The sequence below is a fragment of the Micromys minutus genome (genome assembly GCF_963924665.1).
Source record: "Micromys minutus genome assembly, chromosome: 3".
In the NCBI taxonomy this organism is placed as follows: domain Eukaryota; kingdom Metazoa; phylum Chordata; class Mammalia; order Rodentia; family Muridae; genus Micromys; species Micromys minutus.
This window is the reverse complement of record NC_137972.1, coordinates 25,789,635-25,811,879: the sequence shown is the minus strand read 5'-3', so window position 1 is coordinate 25,811,879 and position 22,245 is coordinate 25,789,635. Positions and strand designations below refer to the sequence as shown.

The window sequence follows — 22,245 nt, the reverse complement described above, 5'->3', positions numbered from 1 at the left end:
CTCTCTCTCTCCCTCCCTCCCTCCCTCCCTCCCTCCCTCTCTCTCTCTCTCTCTCTCTCTCTCTTTCTCTCTCTCATCTTTGGTGTGTATGTCACAGTGCACCATGTGGGTTTCAAGAATCAAACTCGGGGGCTGAGGGATGGCTCAGCAATTAAGAACACTGACTACTCTTCCAGAGGTCCTGAGTTCAAATCCCAGCAACCACATGGTATCTCACAACCATCTGTAATGAGATCTTCTGGTGTGTCTAAAGACAGCTACAGTGTACTCATATGCATCAAATAAATATGTAAAAAGAGAGGAAATCTAACTCAGATAATCAGACGTCATAGCAGGTATTTATATAGCATCTGAGCCAGGCCACTCCTACCTGCCTTTTAGTGAATCATCTGGCTTCAGGTGTTTCTGATGCCTCTTTAGAACCACTCCCTCGGGTATATGGTTGCTTTGTCATTTGAAGAGAGGCTTTTAAAATTTTTTTTTCATTCTTTTTCTGGTTGTTTGTTTGGTTTTCTTTTTTGTGGGGTGGGGAATTGTTGAGGTGGGTGCATTTGTTTTCTTGATTTTTGTGTGTGGGTGTTCCTCAGTGTACCTCGACTGGGGTAGAGACATAGGATTCACTTCCCTTAGACTCCTACATCTAGTCAAATAAATAGTTTTGCTAAAGTTGGGATGTCTTTTGCTAGTGATGAAGGTTTTCGTAGGAAATGTTTGGTTGTCAATGGCTTTTAAGCTATTTGTTAAGTTTATATACTAGCTCAGTACCCAGATGAATAGTTGTTTTTCCTTATCATCCTAAAAGATAGACAGCTTTGGCCCCCTACTTGATAAATTAGTTACTGGTGTGCCTCAGTGGCCATTCTGCTGGTTGTAGTTGCAGCAGCGGTAGCTGAGAACACCCTAATCTATCTTTTCCTTTCTTTTCCTCACTTCTAACTTAGGGAAAACGTCCACAGCGCACAAAGCCAGAGTTGCAACATAGGTTTATGTCTGACCACCTGTCCATCAAATCCATCAAGCTAGAGGTGAGTGTGTTTGAGAGTAAAAAGGTGCATTTGAAAAGGATAGTTCATTTCACATGCTTTTATTCCTATTTTATCTTGCCCTTTAAAAACATTCTAACTCTTAAATGTTTGTTGATTATTATATGTATAGTCTTTCTGGGAAAAGAAGTTAGAAACTGGGAGATTGGGGCACATTCCTCTTTATCTTAGTTCTTGGGTGACAGATACACATTTAATCTAAGGTAGAGGTGAGTGATAAGTTCTGTAGTAGATACAAGAAGTTCGTGAATACAAAGGGGGAAATTGAAGCCAGGCGAAGGGCTCGGGGCTAGGCAGTCAAAGATGTTTGGCATTAGTATGTGGGGTGGCTGGAATACTGATGGTGGGCAGTGGGTGTAGAATTAAAGCCTGAGGAGTCATGTAAACAAAAGCTCTAAGGCAAAAAGTGGAATAGCATGGTCAAAGAACAGTGTGTGTATGTGAATGGCATGATGAGCCATGTTGTGATATATGTTGGGAATTGTAGACCTGACTCTCCTACTGTCTTCAGTAGATCAGCTGATTAAGAGGGAAGCAGGAATCTAATTCTCGAATCTAGTTGATCCTGTTTCCTAGAGCAGGGCAGAGCAGGAGGGAGTTCGTGTTCTGTCACAGGAGAGGCTGCATCAGGTGGGAATCTGGGGTGTAGTATTAGGTGGCACAGATAGGCAACAACTAGATAAATAATACTAAAGATTCTTTCAAAGAGTACCTAAGAGCCGGGTCGCTTGTTGGTTTTGACTGTGGTACATGTTGGGTACTTGTGGTTTAAACTAGTGTCCTGCTTTGGGAAATGACCCCTGCCCCTCTTTCTTTGCCTGGCTTCAATTTTCCCCTTCTTTGTATTCACAAACTCCTTGTTCTTTTCTCAGCTCTCTATTCCTCCCAAATAAATAATTGAGAGACATTCTTCGTTTTTACAACTGTTTTTTTTTTTTTAAACAATGTATTGTTTATGTGGGCTAGGCTTGTTCAAATCCACAACTTTGTCTTAGTCACCTGAGTGTGAGGAGGTGCAGACCACCACTTGTGCCTCCATTAAAACCTTTGCCTCCATTAAAACCTTAACTTATAGGGTTAAAACCTTACATATTTTCTAGTTAATAAGTCTGCAATGACTGGCTTGCTGTCTCTTCCCTGATGGTCTTAGCATGGGAGTGGCCTTTGTTGCTGGTATCTAGTTTGGTTCTGAGTAGTTTCCAGCTCCTTTACCTGGCTCAGTTTGTTTCCTTGAAAACTGCTTTCTGTTTACTGCTTTAGGAGTCCTTCATGCCTTAATTTACACCTCAGATTGCCTGGCAGTCTGAATACCTCTGCATGTTTGAAAAACAAAAAAAAATCTTTTCCTTTTAGAGGGGTTGTTTTCAAATTCTGTTGTTTGAAGTAAAGGAAACTATCTGATAACAGATATTTTGGAGTTTGTGTTGTAATTAATGCCTGCTATCATAGAGAAACTGAACTGGTTAATGATTTTGTCTGCAGAGCAAAAAATCTTTTGTCTTTTGATGCCTCTTATGTGTGTAGGCATCAACCACCTAGTAGTCCAATATTAATCACCTCAAAGATTCTTTTAATTGTGACTTCTGGGGAAAATATCAGTGCGGAGACATTTATAAACTGGGGATTAGGGCTGCTGAGGTGTCTTTGTTAGTAGATTGTACTGGGTGTCTAGGGAACAGTTTTTTGTGGTGTGTGGTCTCAAGTGTGCTCCTGGTGGCAAGAGTGACTCTGAACCTGTGTGTTGGGATACAGAGCTTGAGCACTGCTTCAACTAGAGTTTCCTAATAATCCCTTGGAGGATTTCACAGGGTCTCCTTGTTAGCATGTTTATTAAAATGCCTTCATGATTCTACTAGGACTCTTCTTACCTATAAGGCATTTAAACACTGACCACTATCATATTTGTAGCTGAAGCTTTTGTTTTTATGAGGCAGAGTCTCATTAGGAAGCTTTGGTTGTTCTGGAACTCAACATATAGTCCATGTTCAATTTGAACTTCAATGATTTCTTGCCTCTGCCTCCTGTGCTACTACCACACCCAGCTGACCTCTTTTACAAGGGAAAATGTTACGGTCTAAGACAGAAAGGCTGGCGAGACAGCATAGTCAAGCACTTGCTGCTCTTGCTGTAACCAGAATTTGGTTCCTAGGATCCACACTAGAGGACTCACAACCACCTCTCTAGCTTTAGGGAATCAGATGCCCTCTTCTGGCCTCTACAGGAATCTACATGCTTACATATGTTAAAATAAAACCTTTTTGGCCAGACACGTTGGCACATCTTTTAATCCCAGCTCTTGGGAAGCAGATCTCTATGGGGTTGAAGCCAACTTACGCTACATAAGAGAGTTCTAGGCTAGTCATTGTGAGACCGTATCTTTTTTTTTTTTTTTTAAGGTTTATTTATTTATTACCTATAAGTACACTGTAGATGTCTTCAGACACACCAGAAGAGGGCATCAGATCTCATTACAGATGGTTGTGGGCCACCATGTGGTTGCTGGGAATTGAACTCAGGACCTCTGGAAGAGCAGTTAGTGCTCTTAACCGCTGAGCCATCTCTCCAGCCCCGAGACCATATCTTAAAAAACTAATTTTTATGTAGGAAAGACAGTATATTTAGACATACACACATGGTGGTTGGTATTTTGTTGTTTGTTTGTTACACCGGTTCTTTTTTTCTTAACTTTGATTTATTCATTTATGGTAAATGGAGTAGGTGCTCTTTGTGATATACATGGAGGTGGGAGGGATAGCATACCAGATGAGTAATTTTTCTCCTCTGCCCATCATCTCAGTCCATTAGTTTAACTTGGTGTTAAACATCTTGCCAGCTATGGGTTCTTTAATAATTAAGACATTACAAATTAATAGTTAAGAAACTACTTTTGTCTTCAAGAAGTGAGTCCTGGGAGTTAGATGGTTCAGCAGTTAAGAGCACTGACTGCTCTTCCAGAGGATCTGGGTTTTAAAGGACCTGACTTTGGTTCCCAGCACCCACATGTCATCTCCAGTTCCAAGGTTGATGCCCTCTTCTGATGTTCACAAGCATGAGGTGCATATACACACACACAGGGCAAACCCTTATGGGAAAAAAATGAATAGATAATTAACAAAGGAAATGAGTCCTGACAGGGAGGAGAAAAAGTGAATCTTTTGCTCATGTTGTTTGGTTAACATATGCTTCACCTTTAAATAGAATCACTCTGATAATAAGCACAGGAATTTTGATGTACATCTTGGACCCCCTCCCCCCCCAGGTATGTTGTTCAGGTGTCATGTCTGTGACGTAGTTGTAGAGATTCACATGAAGAAATGGGCCTAGGATATGTCCATCCTGGCAGGGCTGAGTGTGGAAGTGATTAGGTGAGAACAGGGAATGAAAAATGGAGGTAGAGCTCTCTGCAGCGGAGGCTTGCCTGTAACACTAACATTAAGGGCAGAAGCGGGATGATCACTGAAAGTGGGAGGAGTCATGGTCTACATAGTGAGTCCCAGACCTACCAGGACCATATGGCAGAGGCAGGTGTGGTTTCTTCACCTCAGTTAGCAAAAAGATTCAGAGAGCTTTCAAGTTTAAAGATGATTTCAATCCAGATTACTCTTGTTAATATCCAGTGTGCTTGGCATATAAATGTATCCCCACATATACACCTTTGACACAAAATCTCACTCTAATTTGGCTAGCCTGGAACTCCATATGTAGACCAGGCTGGTCTCAAATTTACATAGATCTTTCTGTCTCTGTTTCCCAATTGCTGGGATCAAAGGTATGCAACACAATACCTGGTGCTTACATTAATATATTTTTAAGACAATTCACTGTGCCAGGCATAAGTTTGCTCTTAATCCTATCATTTGGGAAGTGGAAAAAGGAGAATTAGGAGTTTCTGTATGTCTGCTATATCCAATCTTTTTTAAAAATAAAACACTCTTTTTAAACATTTATTTACTGAGTTCTTATGATGGGGTATTCATGTGCCACAGCATCATTGGGAGATCAGAGGACAACTTGAAGGAGTCTATTTTCCCCTACAATGTGGGCTTCCTGGGTTGAACTCAGATTGTCAGGCTAAGTGGCAAGTACCTTTATTCACTGACAGTATCTTGTGTATATCAGGCTGGTCTTTCCTTAAAGTCTTGCCTCTGCCTCCTGAGTGTTGTAATTACAGGTCTGCATCACCAGGCTTAGTTTATGTGATGCTTGGGATTGCAGCTGTTCATTTTCTTGGAATGAAATAATTTTTTTTGGATCGGGTTCCAATTTTCATTCTTTCCACGATAGTCACTTATGTCTTACACATAGCACTGCTTTGAAGACATGGTAATGGTCAACCATATTATCAATAATGTGATGGTTACTAGAAATTGAAATAAAAACCCAAGAAATAGGCTAGCAGTGTAGGGGTTACTGGTAGAATGCATGAAGGGTACCTGGCTGTTGCAGTTTGCTTTCTATTGCTGGGATAAACACCATGACCAAAAAGCATTGAGGAAACAAGGACATTATATATCTTATATCCCGTAATTCGTCATAAAGGAAGTCAGGGCAGGAAGTCCAGACAAGAACTGAAGTGTAGAGGCCATGGAAGAGTACTGACTTGTTCCTTGTGGCTCACTCAGCTTGTTTTCTTATACAACGCAGGACCACCAGCCCAGGGGTGGTACTGCTCACAGCAAGTTGGTCCCTCCTACATTAATAATTAGTCAAGAAAATGCCCTACAGACATGCCTACAGGCAGTATAATAGAGGCAACCCTGTAAATAATCATTCCCGCTTCCCAAATGATTAGCTTATAGCAAGTTTTTTAAAAGCTAACAAGCACACACCCATGTGAGGGTTGTAGGCACTGACCAGAAATTCAATATTGAAAGACTTGGCCCTTGCCAGTTATCAGGAGGTAAAGTGTTTTGAAATTCTAGAGCACTTTGTTTCTTCTGCTGAGATTCTTTACCAAAACAGTGTTATGTGAATCACTTTGTGAACTCTTCCTGGGAAAAGAAAGTACACATTTTATTTTGGTTTGACCTTGGCTTTATGAGGTCAGATCTTGTGTGGCCCAGTTGGCCTTGAAGTAAAGCTACAAGAATTTAAATTACAAAATGACAAGAGAACTAACAAGATGGTCTATTAAGTAAAGGCACTTACGACTGAGCTTAGTAACCTGATTTCAGTCCCTGGGGCCCATATGGTAGAAGGAAAGAGTCAACTTCTCAAGTGCAGCAATCATGCTGTGGTACAGTTGTATCCTCACACACACAATAAATAAGTAGATAAATAATTGACGTCAATCAAGTGTGATGATAGGCCTCTTAACCTAACACTTGGGAGTGGTAGCAAAAGCACCAGGAGTTCTGGGCAACATAGACTATGAGACTTGATCTCAAGCAAATTTTTTAAGACAGCCTTTGAAAAGTCCATCCACTTTCCAGACAAAATTACATCCAAATTCTGAATCAGTTGTGAATCTAGATTTTTTCTGAGGAAGCTAAAGGGGATGATAAAACAGAGTGCTTCCTGCTTTTCCATGAGGTCCCAGTTGAGTTCCCCGAACCCATGTGGTGAATTCCAGCTTTGGAACATCACTCTCTAACTAGCCATCTGCGTTCATCTTTGCCCCAACACAAAGACCTTGTACAGTTGCCTGTCTAAAACTTGAGAGAATTGACTGTAGAAGGAAGGTTCTTGTGTCCAAACACATGCATCACGTTTCCAACTTAGTTCTTCTGTTGACACGTAGGTGGTTATTCTGTTGCTGCATTTTGTCATGACCATACCCCCACACTATGTATTTGAGGATGACCTTGAACTTTACAGATGCTTGCCCAGAATACAAGAAGGATTCCATCCCTACCACTGCCTAAAACCAGACATGGTAGCACATGCCTATAATTTCAGCATTTGGGAGGTGGGTACAAGGTCATCTTCAAATGCATAGTAAATTTGAGGTCAACCTGGGCTAGAGACATCCAACTGAAGATTGCTCAGTCAGTTAAGTGTTTACTTCACAAATGTGAGGACTTCTTTTTAATCCCGGAAACAAAATTACTGAGCATGGTGGCATGCACCATAATTCCAGCACTGAGCAAGTGGGAATAGAAGAGCTTCTGGGGCTCCCTAGACAGCAAATCTAGCAACTGGTGAGCTCCAAAATATGAGAAACCCTAACCCAAAGAAAATAGATGGCATCTCTGGCACACGTGTATATACATATACCTCAACACATGGTGATGCGCACCTTTATTCCCAGTACTCAGGAGGCAGAGGCAGGTGGATCTCTGAGTTTAAATACAGCCTGATCTGAAGAGCAAGTTCTTGGACAACCAGTAAACAGTAGAATTCTCTTAAGAGGTATTGAGGTTGTGGGGAGGCCAAAACTAAGTTGGATCATTAGATTGAGGACCTGGACTCAATGAAAGTTTCAGGATAGCTTATAAGATTCTCTCCCTTCTCATAACTCTTTCCCTCCCTCCTCCCCCCCAAAAAAGGTTAGCCACCTATAGTAGTGCATACCTTAATTCCAGCTGACAAGATCTCTATCAAATTGAGGCCAGTCTAGACTTCATAGAGACCCTATCTCTAAAAAGGCCAAAAATGAACTATTGACCCCAAAACATAAGACCACAGCTCCATTGTTTCATTTGTGTTTGCCTCTCTGTATGATATGCCTTGTGAGTATGCATTGCCCAAGGAGGTCAGAAGAATATGTCAGATTCCCCAGGAACTACTAGCATTATACTTGTCAGCTGCTGTGTGGGTGCTGAAAATCGAAACCTGGGTCTTCAAGCTCATAATTCTCAGCGCTAGGGGTCCTGGTATATATTTTCTATTATGTTTTCATATGTGTATATCTTTGTACATTGATGCACATATTCACAGGTAATAAAATCAGTCTGTATATGAGGTATAAATCCTAGTCTACTAGTATGTGGGAATCTGTAAACTAGCTCCTGACTCGAAAAAGCCTTGCAATTGTTGTCTGTTGACCTCCATGCACTTCTTGGTCCTTATAGGAGACACCAATGCTCACCAAGATAGAAAAACAGAAGCGCAAAGAGGAGGAGGAAGAACGACAGCTCCTTCTCGCAGTGCAGAAGAAGGAGCAAGAGCAGATGTTAAAGGAGGAGAGAAAGCGGGAACTAGAGGAAAAGGTCAAGGCAGTAGAAGGTATGTCATGGTTCAAGGGTGAGAACATAAGACCAGATCATCCTTTATCATGTGACCATGTTTAAATGTCTTGTAATGAATTCTGTCATGTTTACTCATCTGAATTCACTCAATTTTGCTCTCTGTACATTCTCTTCAAAGCCAATTGTATTTTTCATTTCAGTACCCTGCTTTTTATTTGAATTTCTGCTATGTTCTGTAATACACTTTAAATAGAATTTTAAAAGGGCATTAAGACATTGGCGAGTACTTTCATAGGTGCAATGGAATATGCCTAAGAATTGTTTGGTTTGTGTTGATTGGTTTGATTTGGTTATTGTTTTTTGAACAGAGTTATGTATACCTCTGGCTGACATTGGACTTACTTTGAACAACTAACTGTGTCAACCTTCAAGTGCTAAAATTACAGATGTGGGTACCACTTACAGATTATGTGGTGCTTCATGCTTAAGATTTCCTACATGCTATGCAAACAGTTTATCAACTGAATTATATCTCTAACCCAGATCTCTTTCATACTCAGGTCAGAATATTGCCATCAACATTACTAGTACCAGGTAGTTCTTTTAGACTCAAACTGCAGTCTTGCTGTAGTAAGATTTTTCTTTTGTCTGTAATCTTTTGTTAGAGGTAGGGTCTTGCTCTAGCCATAGCTGACATGGATACTACAGTGTAGACCAGACTGGCCTTAAACTCAGAGATCTACCTGCCTCTGGCCTTCAAGTGCTTATCTAAGGATAACAACCTTATTTGCTTACAAGACACCACACCCAGACACACACACACACACACACACACACACACACACACACACACACACACACACACACACACACACACGCTGTTTGTCTGTCTATGTGTATGTGTCTGCATCTGACATGTCTCATTATGTAGCCCAAATTTACATAGAATTTGCAGCAATCTTCCTGCCTTAGCCTCTCAAGCACTCTTGAGTATACATGTGACCATACACCCAGCTAAAGCAATTTTTTGAAGTGATTTTCTTTTTTTAAATGTGCAGTGGTTTTTGCCTATATGCATGATTGTGTATGGATATGAGGTCCTCTGTAACTGCAGTTACAGGCAGTGGTGAGCCACCATGTGGGTACTGGGAATTAAACCCAAGTCTTCCAGAAGAGCAGACAATGCTCTTAACCACTGAACCATCCTTCCACCCCCCCCCCCCCAATGACATTGTTTTATATACCCATTCTGTATCAGACACTATTTTAGGTTTATGATAATGAACGATATATTTTTTTTTGAATCAGAATCAAGAGTTCAAGTCTTGGGTACATAATGAGGTTAAGGCTAACCGGGGGTAAATGAAGCCCTGTCTCTCAAAAAAAAAAAAAGCAAAGCAAAAGAGTTTTATGATTAAAGTGATAAAGTGACATTAACTGGGATTATCACAAATTCTGTTGGCGGCACTTGAATAAAATGCATGAATTTGCTTGGAGTATAACTAATGGTGTGCTCACAGAAGTCCAGGGAGTACAGTTGTACACTTCCTCACTTGGATTGTGTGTGTGTTAACTATAGATCGAGCTAAGAGGAGAAAGCTCAGGGAAGAACGAGCATGGCTATTGGCTCAAGGCAAGGAGCTACCCCCAGAACTTTCCCCGTTGGACCTGAATTCTCCTATGAGGGAAGGAAAGAAGACCAAGGACCTGTGAGTATTTAGTAGTAGCAGTAACAGCTGACCACCCTAAGTGTTTCTCTGATGACCTGAGTTGTATCCCTGGAACCTTCATAGTGTAGGGAGAGAATTTACTACAAATTGTTCTCTGACACATGGACCATGATGGCTTAAGGCTCACACAATAAATAAGCATAATTTGTAAAAAGCGTCTCTCAAACTAGGCAGGGGTCACACAGATATCTGAGTTTGCGGTCATCTCTGGTCTATAGAGCTAGTTCTAGGACAGCCAGAACTATATGGAGAAACCCTGTCTTGAAAAACCAAAAGGCCCAACAGTTAACACTTTCTAGTGTTTCAGAGTACTGGAGTTTGATTCCCAGCACTCATATGGCAAATCACAAGTGCCTTTAGCTCCAGGGGCATTTGATACATACACATGGTTAAAAATAAAATTTTTAGTTTTAAAAAGTTACCTCTCTAGAGAGATGGCTTAGTGGTTAAGAACACTGACTGCTCTTCCAGAGGTATAGAGTTTAATTTCCAACAACCACATGGTGGCTCACAATCATGTGTAATGGGATCTGATACCCTCTTTGGTGTGTCTGAAGACAGCTAGTGTACTCTCCTGAAATAATTTTATTTTTAAATTACATCTCTCATTTAATCATTGTAACAGAAAGAGATGTAATTTAATCATTGTAATTGTTTGGGAGGTAGTGGCTTTGACGTTTTAATATTAAGAAAGCATAGCAAGTGTTAGAAGTAGGCCTTAAAAAAACTAGACCTGACATGTGCTTGTTTGGCAGTGCTAGGTCTCGAACCCCTAATACTTGAGTGTGTGTACCATTTCTAGCTCTAAGCTACAGCTCAGATCTGCATTTTAAGACCAGACCTTGCCATCTTGCTCCCTCAGCTTCCTCGGTGCTGAGATTACAAGAGTGGACCACCATGTTCAATAAGTGTTTTACTTTTTAAAATAGTTAACCTTGGCTGTGCATACAACACTAGCAGGGCATGTAGGTATGGCAGAATAGAGCCATGGCAGAGGAAGGCAAGATTCAAAAAAGGAAAGTGCACACTTTATGCCACTTGGTATACAAAGGCAGGAGTTCCAGGTCAACCTGGTCTAGATATTTGTATTCCAGGATAACTAGGGCTTGTCTCAAAACAAATAAATAAACCAAACAGTTACTTCCACCGTGGCATGGTAGTAACCTCTGTAGAGTCTGAGGCAGAATCTGAAATTCAAGTCAGCCCAGACTATATAACAATATCCTATCTTCATGAAAATAGTGAATATTTTTATAATACATTAATAGGTACAAAGTCATAATAAGGTTCTGGATCATTTAAGCCAGTCTTTCATTATAGATGGAATTAATTGTCGGGATTATGACAGTCCTCTTTTTTGTTATGGTCACCATCTGCCATCCTTAGGTTTTTTTCCAGTGAGTTGGGATCAGTGTTTGGCTTTATTTAAGGAGGAGAGGAAAAAAAGCACTGTTCAATCTGTATTTGAACCAAGAAAGCTAAGGAAAAATGGTCCCAGTTAAACTAATTTCCTGTTTTGTGGTTCACAGCTTTGAACTGGATGATGATTTCACGGCCATGTATAAAGGTTAGTTACCATTCTCAGCTGTGGTGGTCCTGATGAACATCTTTTCATTGAAATGTGTCAATTATATTTTCCTTTTGGGTTTTCAGTTCTAGATGTGGTGAAGGCTCACAAGGATTCCTGGCCCTTCTTGGAACCTGTGGATGAATCTTATGCCCCCAACTATTACCAGATTATTAAGGTATCTTTTAAATTGTACTTAAGCATCCTTATTTTGCTTAGATTTTAATATTAATCATCTTTTCATCATAGTGATCAAGTATCAATGGTAGCAGGCAGCTCTGTGGTGGTAGCTTTTTTACATCTTGGTGGCCAACCATAACTTAGGGCTAGAAGTGGCTCACTGTATAACTCCTCAAGCCCCACCCCACAGCAACCCACTCTTCCAACTAGGTCCAACTTCCTAATGTGCAGCCTCATAAAGCCACACTACTAGCTGAGAGGACAAGCTATTCAAACTCAGGGTTCTGTAACAAGTTACTGGGTTTTTTTTTCTCTCTTGCTTTTCTGTCCTCCTTATTATCAGTGAGACAGACAGACTGATAAACTTACATACATACATGCATGTATGTGTGTGTTGGGTTTTGTTTTATGATAGAACACCATGTCCCCTTGCTGATCTGGAACTCACTACGTGGACCAGACTGCCCTCAAACTCAGAAAGATCTTCTGAGTGGTGGGATTTAAAGCATGTGCTAGTATTTTTAACTATACCAGATTCTTGGAAAGCTAAAATGCCATAATTACTCTTTCTCATAGAAAGTGATTAGAGGTGGCAGTTAATTAGTTTTATCTTGTTTTGAGACAAGGCTTCACTCTGTTACCAAGAGTAGCCTGGGAGTCACTGTGTATGTAGCACAGGCTAGCTTCAAACTTGTGTCAGTCCTTTTGAGTTCCAGTGTGGGGATTAAACCCACTGTGCCACTTACAGTTTCTGTGTTCTATTGCAGATCCCCATGGACATTTCAAGCATGGAGAAGAAATTAAATGGAGGTTTATATTGTACTAAGGATGAATTTGTAAATGACATGAAGACCATGTTCAGAAATTGCCGAAAATACAATGGGGACAGTAGTGGTAGGTGGCTAAGGGCCTTTTTGCTGGACGTGTCCTCTGCACTGTACAGTGGGGATGAAATGCTCTCTACACATGTGTCTTGTCCTTCAGACATTACTCTCTTCTCTTGAGATGTGTATGAGTATTTTATTGTGCCTGGTACCCACTGAGGTCAGAACAGACTGTTGGATCCTCTAGATCTGGAGTTATGAATGATTGTCAGCCATCATGTGGGTGCTGGGAACTAAGCCTTTGTAAGAGCAACAATTAATCTTAACCTCTGAACTAACTCTCCTTCCCTAACTTGAACTTTTGTCTTGCCAAGTGTTGGACTCTCAGGTGTGCCACCATGCTGGTTTTCTATTTTGCCTTAGGACTATAGACAGAATGGGCCTTGTGGTTCCATTTTTTTTTTTTTTTTTAAAAAACAGTGCCCAGGAGTTCTCTTTCAGCCGTGTGGATAGGCAGAGTGCTGCAGAGGTCTGGTCTGTGTTGGTCTCTTTACCACAGACATGATTGAGTCTACCTTGAACTCGTGCCACTTTGTTTACATAGGAGAAGAATCTAATGCTTCCTAAATGCTCAGTGAGGAAACTACCTCTGAGTAGCATCCCTGCACTTCCTCTCTTATCATGCACTGTAACTTTCTAATGATCCTGAAACACAAAAATGCTACAGCCCATAAAACAAAGTAAATTCAATTATAATACATACTAGTTTCAGTAACTTACCCTAAAGAGTTAAAATCTCATTAATTTGAGGTCACATTAGAGTTAATATATATCATAACTATACACCTTTGAACAGAATACTTACAGAAACCAGATCTTCATGTTGTATCTGTAGCTTTGTAGTATGATATTTTTTCAGAGGTAAATTAGCTTTCCTTATGATTTTCAATAATTTGTCTTTTGTGTCTAGTAAAATATGTACCCTGGTGGCCAGTCTTCTTGTCTTCCTTCTAGAGTATACCAAGATGTCTGACAATTTAGAGCGGTGTTTCCATCGAGCCATGACAAAACATTTTCCTGGTGAAGATGGAGACACAGATGAAGAATTTTGGGTCAAAGAGGATGAAAAACGGGAAAAAAGAAGGAGTCGGGCTGGTCGAAGTAGTGGAAGCCACGTTTGGACACGCTCCAGAGACACAGAAGGGTCTAGCAGGAAACAGCCAGCAGTGGAGAATGGAGGAAAATCATTGCCCCCGGCACGCCGAGCTGCCTCCTCAAAGGATGATCAGAGTTGCAGTTCTGTACAACTCCCTCCAGAGGTGGGCACATCAAATGGCCAAGGCTTTTCCCACCCCCTGCACTGTGGTAGGGTGCCTGGCCAGGCACCCCCTTTAAACCAGATGGTAAGAAAAACCCACCTTCTATGGTAATGTCTTCAAGCCACTGCATTTATAGGAATCTAAAGGGCTAGTAACTTGTACAGTCTACAGATATTCCCTAATGCTACAACCCTTTAGTACAATTTCTCATGTTGTGGTGACCTCCAACCACCAAATTATTTTCATAACTGCATGAATCCTGCTGTTATGAATCATAATGCAAATGTCTGATTTGGTAGATGGTCCTAGGTGACCCCTTAGAGGTGTAATGACCTACAGGTTGAAAACTACTGCCATAGATGGTTTACTTTGGCTTTGAAGACTGGGTCTCATCTAGCACAAGATGACCTCAGACTTGCAATGTAGTAGAGATTTTGGCTGGCCTTGAATTTCTGGTCTGCTTGTCTCTACCTCACAAATGATGGTTTTTCTACCTACACCCTAGCCCCATGGTCATTCTCTCTTCATTTAGACCCTCTTTTCTCTTAGTTCTTTGAATCCTGTATTCCCAAAGTGAGCAAAACTTGAAATTAAAAAGGCCTGCTGATAGGGTTCTTACCGGTATTCCTGGCTACTTTGGAAGACTGCCTTTTAGGATCACTTGAGTCCAGAGAATTCGAGACCAGCCTTGGGCCACATAGAGCTCCATCTCTAAAAGAAACATAGAAGAAATAAGGCACAGAACACAGTATATAAGCTACATATTATTTTTTAAATGTTGGGATTTCATTATGAAGAGCTGGGGTTGCAGCTCAGATGGTAGAATCCTTACCTAGCATATGAAAACATGTGTTTGCTCCCCAACACAGCAAATAGTGGGTGTGGTGGTCGCACACCTGTGATGTTAGTCTTAAAAGATGAAGACAGTCCAGGTGGTGGCCTTTAATCCCAGCACTTGGGAAGCAGAGAAACCCTGTCTTGAAAATCAGAGAGACACAGACAAGTTCAGGATTAAGCCCAACTACACAACAAGTTTGAGGCCAGTCTGGCTTCATGAGACCCTATCTCAAACATGTATTAATAAAGAATTATAGGGTATACTTGGATCCAGAATGCCTAAAGTTGCTCTAATTGTAGTGGGGAAGGTGAATTTTTTAAAAGATAAGAGAATTAGTCTTTTTTTTTTTCTGGAAAGAGAAGCTGCTTTGATACTGGAGGCTGTTCCTGGCCATGGGGCACATTACTAGTAATTGTTAGGGGATCCCTTGTTGTCTTGATGATTCTTCCCTCACCCGTTTTCTGTTTTATTCAACTGTCTTCAGCGGCCAGCAGCATCAGGAACATATGGCTCTCTTCAGGGATCAGATCCCACCAACTTACTTGGCTCCTCTCGAATCCCAGAGGCACCCCCAGGAGAGCCCTTGCAGCACCCACCCTTTGCTATACAGGTAAGCAGTTTGCAAAAAGATACCTGGGAACGTCCGCAGCAATAATCAAAAGATGCCATCTTACAAGGTCTGTTTTGTTCTGTAAATTGACATTCTTCTCTTACCTTTTCTGTTGTCAGGCTCCCGTTGGAATTAGTAACCACCGAGGATCCCGGCTTAGTGCTCCAGAAGATAAGATGTGTGGGGGGCTAACACACCTTTCCAATATGGGATCACATGTTCCATCCTTGCAGCTTGGGCAGATAAATTGTCCCAGTCAAGATGGAAACATATATCCACCAGCTCCATTCCAGGCATCATTTATTCCTTCTAGGCATGGTGGGACTCCAGCCCGACCCCCAGACTTTCCTGAAACCTCTGAAATTCCACCCGGTCACATTTATCACTCATACAAGTATCTGAATCGAGTACACCCTGCTGTTTGGAATGGGAACCATGGTACTACAAACTCTGGACGTTTGGGGCCAGATGAGAAACCCCACCTGGGGCCAGGACCCTCTCACCACCCTCATGCCCTTGGTCATGTGATGGATGGCCGAGTAATGAGACAACCTATCCCACCAAACCAGTGGACTAAACAATCAAGCTTTCTACCTCATGGAGTTCCTTCAGGGTATATGCAGCCACCCTGTAAGTCGGCTGGACATCGTTTGCAACCACCTCCAACTCCAGCACCAAGTTCTCGGTTCAGAGGACCCTCCCAGGCCCTCCGGGGGGCACAAGGAGGGGATTCCATGATGGACAGCCCTGAAATGATTGCCATGCAGCAGCTCTCCTCCCGAGTCTGTCCCCCAGGTGTGCCTTACCACCCCCGCCAGCCCACTCCTCCCCAGTTACCTGGTCCCTTTCCACAAGTAGCTCATTCAGCATCTGTATGTGTGTCAACACCCAAGCCTGCATTGGACAACCCTGGGAGTACACGGGAGATCAGCGAGACACAAGAGTCTGAGGATGACCGAGGTAACATACAGTCTTTTTATTTTTCCTCTGACTTTTGTAACCTTTTTATATACAGAATATGAAGATATCATAAAGTGATATCAAGCCTTTCCCATAAACTATTCAAGCTTGGAATAACTGAAGTTCTTTTAGGTGTAGAGGTATCAAAAACAATTCATGAATTTATATGGATTACATACAGCCAAGAGTGTGAGACACTCTTTTAGAAAAGTTTGGGTTTTTTTTTTTTTTTTTTTTTTTTTGTTGTTGTTTCCTTTGTTTGGTTGGCTTTTAAGACAGATCTCTCTGACTCTTGCTGGCCTAGAACTTTATAAAGAGCAGACTAGTTCAAACTCGAGATTTTCCATACCTCTACCTCAGAGGTGTGACCACCGTATCCAGCCTTTTTTTCAAACTTTTTTATCTAAATCCATTTAATTAGAACCTGCCTTTGCACAAGGTATTACCAGCATCCTTGGGTTTGTTTTTAATTGGGGAAGGGAAGCTTGTGGAAAGTCAGAGTATACCTTGTAGAAGTTTTCTCCTACCATGTCAGTCTTAGGGACTGTATTCAGATTCTCAGGCCTAGCAGCAAGTGCATTTACCAGAAGAGCCATCTTGATTGCCCTAGTCCTGACTCTTTTTGTATATCAAACTTATGCCTCTACCTCCCAAGTGCTAGGATCATTGGCCTTACCACCATGCCTATGTTATGTGTGTGTGTGTGTCTCTGTTTGTTTTGAGTTTGAGGATAATTTTATAGTTTAAAAAAAACCATAGAGCAACCTAGCCTTAAAGCCTCAGCTGCTTTCCAAAGGTCGAGAATGGAAGAGAAGGAAGAAAAACCCATGGTATAGAAATTACCAGATAACATGGCAACTAATGGTAATGCTGTAAGGAGGGAAGCTTTAGGGAGTAAGGAAGCCCTAAGCAGGGGTGGGGATACTAAAAGTGTGCTTAGAGAAGAGATAGAAGAACCTGCAGTGGTGTCTTTTCCAGGTGTGTACCTTTCATTCTAGCACTTGAGTGGCAGAGGCAGGTGGATGTCTACAAAGTCAATTCTAGGACAGCTGGGTCTATTACACAGAAGCCCTATCTTTGGAGAAAGAAGAAAGAAATGAGATAGAAGAAAAGTTGTTCTTTTCTGAAGGATTGAGAAAATCTTGTAGACTGATAGATAGCTCTTTGTTTAAAAATTCGGTATCTTTGTTTAAAGTTGAGAAATTGAGGGCACAGTGAGAAGGTATTAGTGCTGAATTTAAGCCTATACAGGAGAGCAACGTCATGTTCTTTGTGCAGTTTATTATGTGGAAGTTGTGAGCCTTTGTTACTGTGTGCTCCGTGTATGTGCCAGAAACCTGTAGAGGTCAAAAGAAGGCATTAGGTTATTTGGAGCAAAAGTTACAAATTTTTGTGAGCTGCCATCTTGGTACTAGAACTGAATCCAGATCCTCTGCAAAAGCAGTGAGCATTTTGAGCCCTGAGCCATCTCTCTAGCCTCAACATTGTCTTCTTAACTGATGCACCTCATAGTGCATTGTAAACATGCCAGTCTTGAAAGTGATCAATATGTTATTTCTTTTTTTTAAATTTATTTATTCATGTATGTAAGTACACTGTCTTCAGACATACCAGAAGAGGGCATTGGATCCCTTTATAGATAGTTGTGAACCACGATGTGGTTGCTGGGAACAGCAGTCAGTGCTCTTAACCACTGAACCATCTCTTCAGCCCGTCTTAAGTACAAAACTGTGGAGAACAATAAATTCTAATTGTTGAAACCAGTTTTTAGTAGTGTTGTTTAAAGGCCATAAAGATAAACTTGAAAGAGAGAAATGAATCCTTTTTTTCTTAAGTGTATGTCCAGTATCTGGGGAATGGACTCACTTGAACTTTAATGAAAGATGACGGAAAAATTCCACCTGAAATTGACACTAAATCCTAATGTTGAATCCCCCCCCCAAAAAAAAGAACCACATTCTCCTCATATCAGATTTCTCTGCCTGGAAGTTTAGATTATGAGTTATCTCTTGTCTCTTGGCTTCTTTTTAATGTGAGTTGGAGAACACAGGAGAGACCCAGATGTATCTTTTTTTTTTTTTTTTTTTTTTTAGCTTAGATGTGTACTATGTTTTACTTGCCTACAAAATAGTGTACGGACTCCAAATCATTACACGTTCAGAGATTCATTGTGTCACAGTATCTAGCTGAGGTTTGTCTGAACCTTGACCCAGTTCATTTGGCTACTTGCCAAGTTCCTCCATTATTCTAGCACTTGATGTTGTCATTTCAACTACCAAGTTACTACTGTTTTGTTTTCCCTCTCCAGCAGAGCCTTTGCCTGGACTTGAAGAGAAAGCAGCAAGCATTTGTTCTTCAGAAGGGTTATACCTCAAACAGCTACCTCACCCAGCACCTCCCTTGCAAGCCAGCTGTACCAGGCAAAGCTCACCACATGAAAGGGAAACAGAGGACTCCCAACTCAAAAGTGATGCTTCAGATTCTGCATTGAAGAACAAGAACACCTGGCCTTCAGACAATAGCTACAGCAGCCCAGCTGTGCAAGGAGCTCTCCATAGTGGCAGAGACCTCTCCATAGTGGCAGAGAGAGGGAATCTACCTGAAAATGGAGTTGTTGATGAAGCATCTCCCTGTAGATCAGAAGGGAAGGGCCTTGGTAGTGGTTCAGAAAAGCCACTCTGTCCCAGGGGTAAAACATTGCAAGAAACCGTGCCATGTACAGGGCAGAATGCAACTACTACACCTCCTTGCACAGATCCCAATTTGATGGCAGGCACTGTGAACCAGTTTTCTCCCTTATACATGCCTGGCATAGAATACTCAAACTCAGCTACACATTACCCTATGAGTCCAAGTTTGCAAGGCTTGGGCTCTATGATGGGAGCAAGGTCCCCAGGATCACAGCCTCAGTCCTTCTCTCCCAGGGGTTTCCAGGCTAATGGTCCCCATCCTGGACTTTTTCCCCGGTACCGCCCCCAACAGGGAATGAGATATTCCTACCAGCCTTCTTCTCAGCCTTCCTACCATCCCTATCAACGGACTCCTTATTATACATGTCCACAGGGCTTTTCTGATTGGCAGAGATCTCTTCCTTCTCAGAGAAGCCCAAGTGGACCCCCAGGGAGTCACCCTCCACGTCCCCTCTTCTCAGATAAGAATGCCTTGTCTAGTCTGCAAGGTTGTGAGACATTAAATGCTGCCTTAACTCCTCCAACTCAAATGGAAGCAGTGTCTGCTACAGTTGTTTCACCTGATGGACACAATAATGGTCCAGAAGAAGAAAAGATGGATGAATCTATGGAGAGGCCAGAGAGTCCCAAAGAATTTCTAGATCTGGACAACCATAATGCAGCTACCAAGCGGCAGAGCTCACTGTCAACCAGTGACTATCTTTATGGAACTCCCCCACCACCTCTGAGTTCAGGAATGACTTTTGGTTCATCTGCTTTCCCACCCCACAGTGTGATGCTGCAGACAGGATCTCCATACACTCCTCAGAGATCAGCCAGTCATTTTCAGCCCAGGGCATACCCATCCCCTGTGCCTGCCCATCCACCTCCCCATTCAGTAGCCACCCAGCCCAATGGCCTCTCTCCAGAGGGTCCCCTCTACTGCTGTCAGGAAGAGGGCTTAGGTCAGTTTCAGGCTGCGGTGATGGAGCAGACCGGCACTGGAAGTGGAATACGAGGCTCATTTCAAGAGGTGCACAGACCGTCAGGGTAAGGTTGCATTAGGTTTCTCTGAGAAAATAACAATGGCTTTAAGAATCAAGATAAATTGATTGTCCCATACCAAAAAACACATGAAGTGCTTACTTGATAGGGACCAGATAACAGTTGTCTTTGCCATTTTCTTCCCCTGAATCAACATTTGGACTAGGTTTTGCTTGTGGCGATAGATAATAAGTACCTCTGTGAATTAGTACTTAGATGATTAGATTTTTGTTGTTATTTTTAAAAAGTAGGAAGAATTGTTGTTTTTAAAACCAGGTCTCACAGTGTGGCCCCTGCAGGCCTCAAACCGAGGAATCGTTCTGCTTTAGCTTCTCAAGTACTGGGACTATTGGGTGCATACCACCTTGCCTGGTAGGAAAGATTCATATTGCACACATAATAACTACAGTGAAAGCTGTGGGCAGAAGCTGGTCAGCATTGCTGCCTAGTTGACTCGTTACTAAAGGGTCTGCTTTTGGAAGCCTGCATCTGCATGGCTAAAGTTGTGCTTATCTCATTCTTCCCCTACTGATGATTGGTTTTTAAAAACTTGGACTAAATAAAATGTTCTTGTGAGACTTAGTGGTGATGCCTTTAAGAAGCCTATTAGCCAGGTGGTGGTTTTCATGCTTTTAGTCCCATCACTTCGGAGGTACAGGCAAGGGGAGGTGTTACACAGGCAGATCTCGGAGTAGCCTGGTCTGTATAGAGGTAGTTCCAGACAGTCAGTGCTGTTACACGGAGAAACCCTGTCTTAAAAATCAAAAGTAAAAACAAACAAAAACCTTATTTGTGGTGGGATGTATTTGAGTGTCAGAGCACTAGCCCACATGGGGTACTTGGTCCTATCCATAGCACTACCCAAAATATGTGTGGGAGTACACATTGTAAAATGATCTACCTGCTATCTAAATGAATAATTCACAGGGGAAGAAAAACCCTGTTAACAATATAAAAGATAAGCCTGGTTGGGGATTCAAACCTATAATCCTAGCACTTAGAAGTCTGAGACAAGATCAAGAGTTCAAGGTCAGCTAGGTATGGTAGTACACTGCTCTATCCCAGTCAGGCAGGCGGATCCCTGAATTTAAGGTTAACCAGGGCTACATAAATAAGACCCCCCCCCCTTTTGTAAGAAGAGAAAAAGTTTAAAGTTATAATCTTACAATGTCCAACTGAACTACATACAACTGTCTAGCCAGGCATAGTGGCACACACCTTTAATCCCAGTGATCAGCAGTTGGAGGCCAGCCTGGTGTACAGAGTGAGTATAGGACAGCCAGAAATGCTCTGTTTCAAAATCTGAAAGTTTTTAAAATAAGATTAATAAAGCCTAATCACAGTATCATTCCATTTAGAAGCTGGTGAACTCCCTGCCACTGCTACCCCACTTCTTACACCAAAATCTCTCTACCCACTTTTGACTATTTTTGTGATTGCTGTCATCTGTTTGAGATAGGATTTTGCTGGGTAGCCCAGTCTGGTGTGGAGCTCAAGTCTTCTTGCCTCCCTTGTCCTGGGACTTAACAGATGTGGCCTGCATTCGCTCTCACATTTTACAGTCTGCGTATTGGTTTTTGCATTTTGCATTTGCCTTTAAGTTTTTTGGTGGTGGTGGTTTTGTTTTGTTTTGTTTTTTGTGGTGGGGTGGGGTTTGTTTATGTGTTGAGGGTGTTTTGTTTCATTTTATTTTTGAGACCAGGCTGTTCTAGAATTCTCTAGACCACAAATGGCCTCTGAACTCATAGAAACTTACTTGCCTCTGCCTCCCAGATGCTGGGAGTAAAGGGTGTGTGCCATCAAGCCAGCTTGTTTTTTGTTTTGGAAGCAAGGTCTTACTTTGTAACTCTGGATGGCCTCAAACTCAGAGATCCACTAGCCACTGCCTCCCAAGTGTGCTACCACTCTCGGCGTACCTGCAGGTTCTGTAAATCTCTCATTAACTGCTTGTTTTGTTACTTTTTTTGGTTTGGGTTGTGTGTACGTGTCTGTCTGTCTGTCTTTTTTATCAAAGCAGGATTTTTCTGTGTACCTCTGACTGTCCTGGAACTCATTTTGTAGACCAGGCTTGGCTAAACTTGTAGATGAGAGCTAGGGTAAAGGCCTGTGGCACCATGCATGGTGTTGGTTCCTTTTCTTTTTCTTTCTTTTTTTTTTTTTTTTTTTTGCCTTTCCATAAACCACTGGGGTTTACATTGCAGTCATATAAGTGCCTCAGTATGTGTCACCTAAGCACTAAGCATCTGGACACTGCCCTTCAACAGTCTCAGAGTGCAAGTGTCATACCCAAGGAAAAGCAGGGTAGTCACTACCATGTCCTTAAATTCCCTC

The 22,245-nt window shown here is 41.9% G+C and overlaps 1 protein-coding gene across 3 annotated transcripts in view; it reads left to right on the top strand.

Moving 5' to 3' along the window:
- Window positions 1-22,245, top strand: part of CECR2 (CECR2 histone acetyl-lysine reader) — a 91,377-nt gene that overhangs the window by 64,414 nt on the left and 4,718 nt on the right. The window contains exons 8-17 of one of the 3 annotated variants that reach the window (XM_080913651.1): window positions 942-1,025; window positions 8,057-8,210; window positions 9,753-9,882; window positions 11,433-11,470; window positions 11,557-11,648; window positions 12,418-12,544; window positions 13,489-13,793; window positions 15,116-15,241; window positions 15,361-16,201; window positions 18,510-19,920. In XM_080913651.1, the coding sequence (XP_080769777.1) occupies window positions 942-1,025; window positions 8,057-8,210; window positions 9,753-9,882; window positions 11,433-11,470; window positions 11,557-11,648; window positions 12,418-12,544; window positions 13,489-13,793; window positions 15,116-15,241; window positions 15,361-16,201; window positions 18,510-19,920 (3,308 nt within the window). Of the gene's footprint in view, window positions 1-941; window positions 1,026-8,056; window positions 8,211-9,752; window positions 9,883-11,432; window positions 11,471-11,556; window positions 11,649-12,417; window positions 12,545-13,488; window positions 13,878-15,115; window positions 15,242-15,360; window positions 16,202-18,509; window positions 19,921-22,245 lie in introns of all 3 variants that reach the window. The other 2 variants (XM_080913650.1, XM_080913649.1) reach the window with 2 other exon arrangements.